The sequence below is a fragment of the Lepidochelys olivacea genome, assembly GCF_965140295.1.
Source record: "Lepidochelys olivacea isolate rLepOli2 genome assembly, chromosome: 2".
NCBI classification, from domain to species: Eukaryota; Metazoa; Chordata; order Testudines; family Cheloniidae; genus Lepidochelys; species Lepidochelys olivacea.
The window spans coordinates 147,511,889-147,526,313 of NC_140412.1; the positions used below are offsets into that span (position 1 = coordinate 147,511,889).

General features: G+C 44.0%; 1 protein-coding gene across 2 annotated transcripts in view; it reads left to right on the forward strand.

Moving 5' to 3' along the window:
* The window catches only part of NFX1 (nuclear transcription factor, X-box binding 1), a 229,281-nt gene that overhangs the window by 141,050 nt on the left and 73,806 nt on the right, over positions 1 to 14,425 (forward strand). For both annotated transcript variants that reach the window (XM_084619772.1, XM_084619773.1), the window contains 3 exons: positions 6,643 to 6,762; positions 7,553 to 7,632; positions 8,154 to 8,384. In XM_084619772.1, coding sequence (XP_084475898.1) covers positions 6,643 to 6,762; positions 7,553 to 7,632; positions 8,154 to 8,384 — 431 coding nt within the window. The remainder of the gene's footprint in view (positions 1 to 6,642; positions 6,763 to 7,552; positions 7,633 to 8,153; positions 8,385 to 14,425) is intronic.

The following is a 14,425-nucleotide window of genomic DNA, read 5'->3' on the forward strand; positions in this document are numbered from 1 at the left end:
TCAAGGTATGTGGTCCCTATCTATATGCCACTACCCACTCTCCTTCAGATGATAGAGTATCAGGGTTGGAAGGGACCTCAGGAGGTCATCTAGTCCAACCCCCTGCTCAAAGCAGTACCAATCCCCAGTTTCTGCCCCAGATCCCCTCAAGTATTGAACTCACAACCCTGGGTTTAGCAAGCCAATTCTCAAACCACTGAGCTATCCTTCCCCCCGATCATGACTGGCTTTGCCATAGACAAAGGAACAGAAGAGCCAGTTGGTCTGCCCTGCCTCATTCTTTATACCCTCAGTACAGAGCACAAGGATAGCAGGGGCTTGGGCATAGACCAACAGACACTGCTTGCAAGAATTCTCTGTTCTCAGGCACTTGTATACCTACAGTGGTATATAGATAGGGACCATGCATCTCAAAAAACTCCAGTTATAAAGGTAAGTAACTTCCCTTTGTGCATTTCTCTGGATCTCCCTCAGTCTCTCTCCTGTATCACCTTAATTCCCTTCTGGTCACAGCCAAAATCCACATATTGAATGTACTTGATGAACTTGTATCAACCAGAATTGTAGTCTTGTTTAAGATCTTGTCAAAGTAATTTGATATCACTTTTCTAAGGAAGGGGAAAAGCAAGCAGCAAGAGACTTTCTACAGAGTCAGAAGCAGGAGAGAATGTCTTAGCTTCTGTCTGTACAGAATCTTTCTTGTTTCTCTTTCTTTGCTTGACATAAACTGGATGAATGTCTTCTGATTATCCTTTCTATTTTCCACACTCTCATGTTCCCTTAAAACCAATTCATTCTCTAGTGGATCTGTGGTGGTGCTGCCCTCAGTTGTCCAGCAATTCTTCTGTCTCTCTTAGTACAGTGGGTTATCAGCTACACACCAAGACAACAGATCTTTTTCTCTAACGCAGCCATCAACTTGAACTTTATGCACAGAAAGCCTCTTCTATCAACAGGCAGGAAACAAAATGTGGCTTGTAAGGGATGTGTCATAATAACTGTTCCATCACTGGTCAGCTTGTGTAGAATTGTACCTGGAGAAAAAGCTTCTACACACTCAGGCCTAGTCTACACTGAGTGGGGTATCAATCTAAGATACGCAACTTCAGCTACGAGAATAGTGTAGCTGAACTCTACATACTTAGATCATAGAATCATAGAATATCAGGGTTGGAAGAGACCTAAGGAGGTCATCTGGTCCACCCCCCTGCTCAAAGCAGGACCAATCCCCAATTAAATCATCCCAGCCAGGGCTTTGTCAAGCCTGACCTTAAAAACTTCTAAGGAAGGAGATTCTACTACCTCCCTAGGTAACGCATTCCAGTGTTTCACCACCCTCCTAGTGAAAAAGTTTTTCCTAATATCCAACCTAAACCTCCCCCACTGCAACTTGAGACCATTACTCCTTGTCCTGTCCTCTTCTACCACTGAGAATAGTCTAGAACCATCCTCTCTGGAACCACCTCTCAGGTAGTTGAAAGCAGCTATCAAATCCCCCCTCATTCTTCTCTTCTGAAGACTAAACAATCCCAGTTCCCTCAGCCTCTCCTCATAAGTCATGTGTTCCAGACCCCTAATCATTTTTGTTGCCCTTCGCTGGACTCTTCCCAATGTATCCACATCCTTCTTATAGTGTGGGGCCCAAAACTGGACACAGTACTCCAAATGAGGCCTCACCAATGTCGAATAGAGGGGGACGATCACGTCCCTCGATCTGCTCGCTATGCCCCTACTTATACATCCCAAAATGCCATTGGCCTTCTTGGCAACAAGGGCACACCGTTGACTCATATCCAACTTCTCTTCCACTGTCACCCCTAGGTCCTTTTCCGCAGGACTGCTGCCTAGCCATTCGGTCCCTAGTCTGTAGCTGTGCATTGGGTTCTTCCGTCCTAAGTGCAGGACCCTGCACTTATCCTTATTGAATTTCATCAGATTTCTTTTGGCCCAATCCTCCAATTTGTCTAGGTCCCTCTGTATCCTATTCCTGCCCTCCAGCATATCTACCACTCCTCCTAGTTTAGTATCATCTGCAAATTTGCTGAGAGTGCAATCCATACCATCCTCCAGATCATTTACGAAGATATTGAACAAAACCGGCCCCAGGACCGACCCCTAGGGCACTCCACTTGACACCGGCTGCCAACTAGACATGGAGCCATTGATCATACCCGTTGAGCCCGACAATCTAGCCAACTTTCTACCCACCTTACAGTGCATTCATCCAGCCCATACTTCTTTAACTTGCTGACAAGAATATTGTGGGAGACCGTGTCAAAAGTTTTGCTAAACTCAAGAAACAATACATCCACTGCTTTCCCTTCATCCACAGAACCAGTAATCTCATCATAGAAGGCGATTAGATTAGTCAGGCATGACATTCCCTTGGTGAATCCATACTGACTGTTCTTGTTTCCTCTCATGTAAGTGCTTCAGGATTGATTCTTTGAGGACCTGCTCCATGATTTTTCCGGGGACTGAAGTGAGGCTGACTGGCCTGTAGTTCCCAGGATCCTCCTTCTTCCCTTTTTTAAAGATTGGCACTACATTAGCCTTTTTCCAGTCATCCGGGACTTCCCCCGTTCGCCACGAGTTTTCAAAGATAAGGGCCAACGGCTCTGCAATCACAGCTGCCAATTCCTTTAGCACTCTCGGATGCAACTCGTCCGGCCCCATGGACTTGTGCACATCTAGCTTTTCTAAATAGTCCCTAACCACCTCTTTCTCCACAGAGGGCTGGCCATCTATTCCCCATGTTGTGATGCCCAGCGCAGCAGTCTGGGAGCTGACTTTGTTAGTGAAGACAGAGGCAAAAAAAGCATTGAGTACATTAGCTTTTTCCACATCCTCTGTCACTAGGTTGCCTCCCTCATTCATTAAGGGGCCCACACTTTCCTTGGCTTTCTTCTTGTTGCCAACATACCTGAAGAAACCCTTCTTGTTACTCTTAACATCTCTCGCTAACTGCAGCTCCAGGTGCGATTTGGCCCTCCTGATTTCATTCCTACATGCCCGAGCAATATTTTTATACTCTTCCCTGGTCATATGTCCAACCTTCCACTTCTTGTAAGCTTCTTTTTTATGTTTAAGATCCGCTAGGATTTCACCGTTAAGCCAAGCTGGTCGCCTGCCATATTTACTATTCTTTCGACACATCGGGAAGGTTTGTCCCTGTAACCTCAACAGGGATTCCTTGAAATACAGCCAGCTCTCCTGCACTCCTTTCCCCTTCATGTTAGTCCCCCAGGGGATCCTACCCATCTGTTCTCTGAGGGAGTCAAAGTCTGCTTTCCTGAAGTCCAGGGTCCATATCCTGCTGCTTACCTTTCTTCCCTGTGTCAGGATCCTGAACTCAACCAACTCATGGTCACTGCCTCCCAGATTCCCATCCACTTTTGCTTCCCCTACTAATTCTTCCCGGTTTGTGAGCAGCAGGTCAAGAAAAGCTCCCCCCCAGTTGGCTCCTCTAGCACTTGCACCAGGAAATTGTCCCCTACGCTTTCCAAAAACTTCCTTGGAAACCCACTTGGAAAAGGTGGAAGCGATTCTGGACACGCTAAGACGGGCTGGCCTCACAGCCAACCCAGCCAAGTGTGCTATAGGGCTAGCCGAGGCTAAATACCTTGGCTACATTGTAGGAAGGGGCATGGTTAATCCCCAGCTAAACAAACTAGAGGCTATCCAAAATTGGCCCTGGCCTAATTGGAAAAAGCAAGTCCGGGCATTCCTGGGTGTGGTGGGGTACAACTGACGATTTATTCCCCATTTTGCTACCAGAGCGAGTCCCCTGACAGACCTGATAAAAGCCCGGGGTCCGGACATGGTGAAGTGGACAGATGCCTCAGAGAAAGCATTCATGGATATATGGACAGCCCTCTGCAGTAACCCCATGTTTATAGCCCCAGACTTCAACAAAGAATTCATTTTACAGACAGATGCATCTGAAGTAGGATTGGGAGCCATCCTATTGCAGATGGTCGGAGATGAACACCCAATCCTCTACCTCAGCAGGAAACTCCTTCCGAGAGATCAGAAGTATGCCATTGTTGAAAGACAGTGCCTAGCTGTGAAATGGGCCACGGAAACACTATGTTATTACCTTCTGGGACGACGGTTTACCCTTGTGACCAACCATGCACCCCTCCAGTGGATGCAACAAAATAAAGAGAAGAACGCAAGGGTGACCAGATGGTTCCTATCCCTACAACTTTTCCAATTCACCATACAACACCGGGCTGGAAGCCACCGTGGTAATGCAGATGGCTTGTCACGGGTACACTGCCTGACGTCCCAAGTTGCCCAATCCTGTGGTGTTGAGCAGAGGGGGGGATATGTGACAGGGTCGGGCCAGATGGCTACAGGAGAATGGTAGAAGGCAAATATATTACCCCAGGTTAAGTAGGTCCCTTTTCCTTGAGTAAGGTAACAGGGAAGGTTCCAGAACAATCAGGAACTTTCCAGAAACAATTAAGTCAGACAGCCTGATTAGAACACCTGCAGCCAATCAAGAAGCTGCTAGAATCAATTAAGGCAGGCTACTCAGGGCACCTGGGTTTAAAAAGGAGCTCATTTCAGTTTGTGGTGCACATGTGAGGAGCTGGGAGCAAGAGGCATTAGGAGCTGAGAGTGAGAAGGCATACTGCTGGAGAACTGAGGAGTACAAGCATTATCAGACATCAGGAGGAAGGTCCTGTGGTGAGAATAAAGAAGGTGTTGGGAGGAGGCCATGGGGAAGTAGCCCAGGGAGTTGTACCTGTCATGCAGCTGTTACAGGAGCCACTATAGATAGCTGCAATCCACAGGGCCCTGGGCTGGAACCTGGAGTAGAAGGCGGGTCCAGGTTCCCCCTATCCCTCCAACTCCCTACTTAATACCGGAGGAGTTGAACTGGACTGTGGGTTCCACCAGAGGGGAAGGTCTCTGGCCCGTTCCCCAATCCACTAGGTGGATCAGCAGAGACTGCGGGGATTGTTCTTCTTCCATTCCCTATGCTGGCCAGTGATGAGGCTAACTGAGTGAACAGCAGATTTGAGCCACGAAAGTGGTCAAACTGAGGGCTGCCATGAACCTCTGAGACGAGAAAATCCGCCAATAAACGCAGGACCCACCAAGGCAGAGGAGGAACTTTGTCACACAGGGAAGGATTAACAGCTCAGACTTCAATCACATAGCCTGAACAAAGGATCAAGATCCCCAGTCACATGGCCCATAGAGAGACAAACAGATCAAACATACACTCACTATGTCAAAGCAAATCGCAGGTTCTGCAGCTGCTACTCAAACTCCCCTTAGCCTCTCCCTTTTGCCTTAGGTCTTAACATGAGTACAATACTTAAAATTTTTGTTCAGGGCCTATTTTCCAGTGACCAGTTTTCAAAGATGTATTAAAAAGTTAATATTAACAGTCTGGAGAGCACCCCTACTAAAGCTTTTAAACTCTTGGGTGTAAGTTCTGCTAATTTAAAGGACCTGCAATTTTAAAAATCTTTAACTTTAGTAGCTGCTGTGTAACATGCCCTTTAGTTACTGTTGGATTAAAAAGGACGTCATCATTATATAGTATGAATACTATATATAGTATTCGACATTGGTGAGGCCTCATCTGGAGTACTGTGTCCAGTTTTGGGCCCCACACTACAAGAAGGATGTGGATAAATTGGAGAGAGTCCAGCGAAGGGCAACAAAAATTATTAGGGGTCTAGAACACATGACTTATGAGGAGAGGCTGAGGGAGCTGGAATTGTTTAGCCTGCAGAAAAGAAGAATGAGGGGGGATTTGATAGCTGCTTTCAACTACCTGAAAGGGGGTTCCAAAGAGGATGGCTCTAGACTGTTCTCAATGGTAGCAGATGACAGAACGAGGAGTAATGGTCTCAAGTTGCAGTGGGGGAGATTTAGATTGGATATTAGGAAAAACTTTTTCACTAGGAGGGTGGTGAAACACTGGAATGCGTTACCTAGGGAGGTGGTAGAATCTCCTTCCTTAGAGGTTTTTAAGGTCAGGCTTGACAAAGCCCTGGCTGGGATGATTTAACTGGGAATTGTTCCTGCTTCGAGCAGGGGGTTGGACTAGATGACCTTCAGGGGTCCCTTCCAACCCTGATATTCTATGATTCTATGAATACATTATCCAGCTTGACTCCAAATATAGAACAGAAATATTTATTGAACTTGTTTGTATTGTGTACCTCCTTATTCAGTTTTATCTTCATCTAGTAATGGATCTATATCATTCCTGACATGTTTTGTTCCTGATTTTTGTAAAACCCTTTCTTACTGATTTTTAACCATATTGGCCATAAGTATATTGATACCTTTAACTTCTAATATCAATTGCCTATATTTTTAACTGATTTGTATTAATTACAATTTTTCTCTTTTTTTCCCATTTGTTACATAATTTCTTATTTTTTTATTGTTCCTTTTACTTTCTTAAACTGGATTTTTTTTTTAACCAAGGTTATATTTTTTTTTATGATGTAGGAGTTCTGGCTTTTAGGATGCTTTATGCTAAATAGAATCTCTAATATCAACTTGTTAAAACATTTGCTTTTTTTTTTTTTTAAGCAACTCAAAACTTAATCCTACGTGACTAAACTTCAACTGTATTTATTAGTTGTTTGGTTTGTTTTGCTTTGTCAGGTTTTGATGAGCTAACTTGTTACTGTGGTGAGTCGGTAATTTATCCTCCTGTTCCTTGTGGTACTCAGCCACCAGAATGTAAAAACTCATGTACCAGACCACATGAATGTGATCATCCAGGTAAGTCATAGGTACACCCATATAACATTTTTAAATTGTCCAGTGTCTACATTTTTCTGTGTTCTCAGATTTATTGTTTGGTGTTCGAAAGATGAACCAGATTTAAACCTTTCCTTTCCATTAATATGTTACTTTTTTTCCAAGTAAAATTGTTGGGGTTTTACACACCATTCAAAGTGTCTGAAGAATTTTTTAGCCATTCAAATAAACAAATCTCATTTTAACCTTGAGTTTAAATAGCATATTCTGAAAAGTAAGCACATGGTGACCTCCCCTTCTTGTAAAAAATGAGAAGAATGTGTCTTCACTACAACTGTAATATCTCATTTTATTATTTGGGACTACTATAATTAGTAGTAGATCTGCAGCAAATTGATACAAAGCATAGTACAGAACAAATTGATCAAATTACTGACAAATGCTTTCTTATGCCATGCTCTAGAACAGTGGTTTTCAACCTTTTTTCATTTGCAGACCCTTTGGAAATCTTAGACATAGTCTGCAGACCCCCTGATGGTCCAAGGACCATAGGTTGAAAACCACGGCTCTTAAAGCTAATACTCAGAATGTCCTACCGTGCAGCACAGGAACTCCAGGAAGGAAGGAATGTCTATGCAGCTAAAGTCATCCTGATGTTAAAGAATTTAAACATAATAGAATACCACACAAACATAAATTGTGTGGTTCTGAAAGAAGAAATTAGAATATAAAAGGCTCTGTAATATAAAATGTCTGAGTGAACTAAAGTATTTAAGAATTGTTTCCTGATTTTATATTCCTATGTCTGCAGTGTACCATACGTGTCATAGTGAAGAGAAGTGCCCACCCTGTACATACCTCACTCAAAAATGGTGTATGGGCAAGCATGAAGTAAGTGTGGCTGCTATTGAACAAATTACAATGACATTTTTAATTACAAATGAGTGATAGCCTTATGTGGGCTGTTATTTCTAAACTACATGTTACTTTGTGACTTGATATTTGCTTCTCTAAGGCTACTCCCCAAGTAGCCACAAAATTGATACCCACAGAAACTACAAACTGGTGGTGTTTGTAGGTGTTTGTAAGTGTTTGTTTCATGCAGTTTAAAATGATGAGATGCACTTTTGCTTTCTTTAGACCACGTGTACAGACTTGATCCAGTATTTCCAGGTATAACATATCATATATATATATATGATACATATATACACATACATACACACACACACACACACACACTCAGGTTTGTGTTTAAAATAGATTGCAAAGAGCTTAGTGCAAAACCATAGATAATTTTCTTCTAAAAATCTATGCTCTATTAAAATATGGACATGATTAAAAGTATCTGAGAATACACACTTTACAATAACACATTCACTGTTAGTTATGATGTCTTTTTCCCTTTCCAGCTGCGGAACAATATTCCCTGTCATCTCACTGACATCTCTTGTGGTCTTCGCTGCAATCAAATGTTAAAATGTGGAATGCACAAATGTAAAAGGATTTGTCACAAAGGAGTGTGTCTCATAGATGAAGAGTGCAAACAGCCATGTACTAATCTGAGACTATACTGTAATCATCCCTGTATGGCTCCATGCCATCCGTCTTTACCTTGTCCTACAACTTCTTGCAACACAAAGGTGATGGCTCTGGAACAAAGAACGTAATTCACAGACAGACAAATTGTACACTAACAGGTTTCAGTCAATAATGAAAGATTAAAAAAAATTCAAATACTGACATTGAAACTTTCAAGATAATGCAATACTATCAGTATGCAAGTTTTGATATGAATTATTATATTAATGTGATAAAGCATTATGTATTTTATGGTTATTTTGTTTTTCAAAATTGCCACTATTAGAATGGCTAGTAGTTTGAGCAAAAGTACCTGCCAGATTTCTATCTGTTAAAATATTTGTCCCAGATCCTCAAATGTGATCCATTCACTTTTTGCTCCTGCATAAGCTAGCTCTCTATTGCTTGTGGGGATTTGGTATGGGTACGGAAATGTGGCGGAGGAGAGTTGTATCTGTCCTCGCTTGATATAAAATCGTAGTGACCTTAAGCTAGTGACATAACATAGAGCAGCCTGCTGGGGGCAACCACATAGAACAGACTCCTTCACACACCCACATCATCTGATCTTTGCTCAGAAGCAGGGAAAATCAAACTCTATATATTTCACTATAGTAGATGTGAACAAAATAACCACCCAAATCTCCCAATAAAAATGGTGGTTCTTCGAGTGCTGGTCCTTATGTGTATTCTACTGTGAGTACATGTGTTTGATGAGCCTGAGATTGGAAGATCTTGCTACTAGTGTCCATTGGTCCGTAGCTGCACTCTTGTCTCCTCGTGCTCTGAACCTACGTTGTAAGAGACCCTGCAGCCAACCACCTCTCTGTTTCCTTCTTACTGCTGCGTGGTCTGAGACGGAACACTCTAGTGTCCTCAAAAGTTCTTTCTTCAACTTTATCTGTAAATAGTTTTAAAATATTTTTTATTAGATAGTGTATTATTTTAGTATAATTAGTTAGGGAATGAGGAGCCCTTTTTCCCCTTTAGAGGCTTTCCCCCAACCCTATCTCTCCACCCTCTTCCCAGCATGAAGACTGAACTATGTTGGGAGTACTGGGATTCAAAAACTGCATCTCCTGCCCATGAGCCTTCCTGGTCAGTAAATCATCAGAGGTGTGTATGCTGTCTGGGAGAAGTATATTTCTCTACCAGGTACAGTATCTACTGCTCCTTTCCTAGCTGGACCTGCCAGGTGCAGGACTTCAGGCTCAGAGTACATTCTATGGAGCAGGCAATGAGACCTTAGTCTGATGCAGGCCAGATAGCCCTCCCATATATTGGTCAAAGCACGTCCCCAGTTACCATTATTTTTGATACCCGGGTGAATAGGAATACAGTTAAGGACTCCTCCACTCAAGAGAAGCAATCTCTATGCTTGAGAGAATACTCTTCCTCAGAGTCCCCTCCCCAGCTGTCATTTGAATCATCATGCTCTGGTTCCAAATCCCCAAAGGCCCATCATACTTATTCTGAGGCTCAGAAGACTAACACTTCTCTGGCCACTACCACTTTGCCATTGGTACTGAGCAAAGAAAAATGCCATGAGTCTCGACCTCCACTACCAAAGAATTCTAAGAGCTATATGCACTGATGGTACTGTCATGTTTGCATTTGGAATCTAAGACTTCCAAAAGACTTCCTACACCAGCTCAAGTATGAGGAGACAAGTTACCATCATCCTCCATCTGGAAAGAAGTATATCACTACCGAGCATATCACTATCTAGTCCAGTCCATATATTCTCCCATCATTTCAGCACTGGTTCTCAACAGGGAGATGTTGACAACATTGGTGCAGGATTGCTACAAGGACAGAGATCCTTCTCTGCTACCATCCACCATCAATGATACCAAGGGCACCGCCATTAGAAATGGACCCCACATTTTCATTGGAAGTGTCAAACGTTGAGCAAAGCCCATCATCACCCCCACTGAGGTAGGTTACCCCAGACACAGGATCCAGACCTCCTGGGTTTCTCCACTAGACCATAAGGTGGCATACCTCACCAGGACTATTGGTCATGCCTTCGGAACTACCACAACCCATAATGGATCCTTATCACTGTCCATAATGGGGACCATGGAACCCATGTACCCGTTATCCAGAGCCAGTGCAGTCACATAGAGAATCACATCATTCCCCCCACCCCCGTTCCACAAGAGACCAGCCTGAGCTCCTTCTAGAACCCATGGAAGAAGGGGGGAGAAGAACTGGATCTTGTGGTACTACCCATCCCATTGGGTGTATCATCTTCCTTTCCTAACAAAGTGGTCGCTGTGTCATTGTCTTCTCCATCAGAGGACCACAGATGGTTCCAGGAGCCTATTAAGGGTGGCTGAGATGATTCCCTCAGGAGGAGAGAGTTATCCCACAAACTACTGGATATTCTCCAGAGTGTTGGATGGAGTAAGATGATGAACCCAGTGAATGAGTCTATCCTAGAGACAGCCCAGGTGGTGTGGCATACTCCAACTATATGTGCACCTACATGTAAAAGGGCAGAGAAAATATATTTGTCCCATCTAATGGAGCAGAGTTCTTCTTTACTCCATCATGCCTCAAACTGCTTGTGGTGCAAGCTGCCACACAAAGGAGTAGACAACAGCAAAGCAGATCTGCCCCTTCAGAAAAGGAAGTGAAATGTCTGGACCTTTTGGAAAGGAGGGAATTTACATCAACTAGCTTGCAATTCCACATAGCCAGTATCCAAGCACTTCTGGAAAAGTATCATTTTGCCAACTATTCCAAGTTTTAGGAGTTTAGAGACAAGTGCTCTGCCTTCCTTGGGGGGGCAATTCCAGGCCCTTTATTGAATAAGGTAGACTGGTGGCTAGATCATTCCTCCAGGCAGCAGTAGACATGACTGATACAGCTTCTAGGTCAATGGCTACCAACATTGTGGTGTGAGGATAATACTGGTTTCACTCCTCAGGATTCCCCAGAAAAATCCAGGCCACTGTGGAGGACTTACAGTTGAAGGAGACAACTTATTCAGACAAAAGACTGATGAGTCATTACCCCCATTAAAAGACTTGAAGATAACCCTCTGTTCCCTGGGTTTATATAGACCAGCTCTCAGAAGGAAATATAGCAAATAATCCTACAAACCTAGACCATCAGCTCAGCCCCTGTACCATTGGAAAGGGTACAAACTGCCACAAAAGAAGCAGTATATGCAAAGACCCAAGCAGAATGCTGCTTCTTCCAGACTCCACCCTCAACTATCAGTCAAGAAATACAGGACCTCCGAGAGCAGCCAACTCATCCAGAGGCCATGTTCTCCCACCCCTGAAATTCTATTTGGTGGCTGACTGGCCCAATTTTTCCATATATGGCAAGCACAGCAGACAGAAGGGTCTTCTATGTCATCTGCTTTGATTACACAATGGTTCCTTTCCCTTCCCCCTCCAAAATGCCCTTTCCTCTCCCTTTTCAGGTACCACTCTCATGAGAGAGCACTCTTACAGAATGTACACTCTCTACTTCATCAAGGGTCCATAGAGCAGGTGCCACCTCAGCACGAGGGAAACCATTTTTATTCCAAATGTTCCATGATCCCCAAGAAAACAGGAGGATGGAGACCCAAGTTAGACCTCCATCACTTCAGTTTCTTTGTCTGAACATTAGGATTCAGAATGGTCACTCTGGCATCAATAATCCTGTCTGAACAGAAACAAATGATTCACAACTCTTGACATCAAGGGTGCCTATTTCCACATAGACATCTTTCTGTCCCACAGGAGGTTCTTCAGTGGTAGGTACGAACCACTCTCAACACAGGTTGCTTCCCTTAGAATTAGCAACACCCAGAGTATTCCTAAAAATGCTTTCAGTAGCAGCAGCACACTTCCATCCATATCCATATTCAGTAGTAGCAGAACTCAATAGCCCATCTTTCTTATGGGAAAGTCTTGTCAGAAGGCACCCTCAGTCCTCTTTAACTCCAACACAGACCATAGATTTCATCAGAGCAAATCTAGACTTACTCAGAGCCAGAGTTTATCTCCCCATGGACAGGTTCATGAACATTCTGATTAATCGGCTCAGAAAGACTCCACTGACATTGATTCAGATATGCCTCATCCTCCTGGGTCACGTGGCATCTTGCACTTTTGACCCCCTTTGCACGATTAAAACTCTGCTGCCTACAAGCCTGGCTTCAGACAGTTTACATGCCAAGTAAGCACTGCCTGGACAAGTTTTGTTATGATCCCTCACAGTGTACATGACTCTGTAGCTTGGTGGCAGGACAAAGAACAGCTGTGCATGGGAGTTCCCTCACTCCCTACTCCTCAGAAGATATTGATGGCAGATGCCTATCTCAAAGGCTGGGGCACTCATCTGAACAAACACACAGTACAAGGAATATTGACCCCTCATGAGTCAAGGATGCATATAAATCTGTTAGTCATTAAGGTGCCACCAGACTCCTCGTTTTTGTAGATACAGACTAACATGGCTGCCCCTCTGATATCAATCTCCTGGAACTGAAAGCAGTTCAGGAGGCCTGCATATGGTTCTTACCGTTTATCGTCTCCCAACATGTTCAGGTAATGGACAACATGACTGTATTCTATATCAGTGTTTCCCAAACTTGGGAAGTCGCTTCTTGAGGGACAGCCCCTGGTGGGCCGGGCCAATTTGTTTATTTGCCGTGTCCTCTGGTTCAGCCTATTGCGGCTCCCACTGGCCGCTTCCCACAGCCCTCATTGGCCTGCAGCGGCAAACCGTGGCCAGTGGAAGCCACGATCGGCCGAACCTGTGGACACGGCAGGTAAACAAACCAGCCCGGCCCTCCAGGGGCTTTTCCTGAACAAGCAGCATCCCAAGTTTGGGAAACACTGTTGTATATGAACAAGCAAAGGGCAGGGGGAGCAAGATCTGCACCCCTTTGTATAGAGATGGTCCACCAATAATTGGTGTATTCATCACCAAATTATGCTGTCAGCAGCACACTTTTCTGAAATACACAATACTCTAATAGAAAACCTTAGCTGCCACTTTTCAACAGAACACTATTGGGAGATTCATGACTCAGTGGTAGGATGCATATTCCAACAATGGGGATCCCCATTTCTAGACCTGTTTGTGTTGCAGGACAACAAACAATGTGCTGCTCAAGGGGGCGAAGGGACAGAATTCCAGAAATGATGCCCTTCTAATCTCATGGTTAGACAGTCTGATGTACGCCTTTCCCCCCATCCCACTCTTACTTCAAATTCTCAGGAAGATCTGAGAGGATGAGGCAATCATCCTCATCACTACCAGGTAGCCAAGACAATTTTGGTTTCCCGTTCTTCAGCTGTCATCCCATCCGCCAGTCAGCGTTCAACCTTTCCGAAATATCCTGAATCAGGACAAGAGCAGGCTCAGACATCCAAATCCAGGGACAGCTTGTCCGAAATCCAGGGACAGTACTCACAGTGCAGTATTTAGACAGGCATCAAACCTAGAGTAGAAATGTTGGGCAGCTGTTAGTCATTCTTAGTAACTGCTGGAAAGAGTCCACCAGCAAGTGTTTCTTCGTTAAGTGGAAAAGATTCTATGGTTGGGCCCTACACCATCTTATGTCCTAAGGGGAAATGAATATTCCTACTATTTTGGACTGTCTACTGACTGTGAAATCCTCTGGGCTTTCCATTAGCTTGCTATGCATTCATCTGGCAGTGATCAGTTCCTGCCACCCTCCAATCAGCAACTGATCCATCTTCATGCATCCAGTTACTGGTTGCTTTTTGAAAGGTTTACTCAAACCTTTCTGGTGGCCATCACTTCAGCTAGAAAGGTAAGCAAATTGGGGGCCCTCATAGCCAATCCACCTTATACCATATTCCATAAAGATAAGGTTTCCATAAGACTCCACCCTAAATTTGTCCCCAGAGTAGTCTCCAATTTCTGCATGAATCAGTCCATACGCTTACCTGTGTTTGTCCCTAAGCCTCATACCACCAATGAGGAACAGAGACTCCATTCTCTGGATGTGTCTCAGGCATTGGTATTGTATCTTCAAAGAACAAAATCCTTTAGGAGGTCACCCAGGAGGTCACCCTTTTATGTCTTCGTTGGCATTGCAGAACACATGAGAAGGCAAGCAATCTCG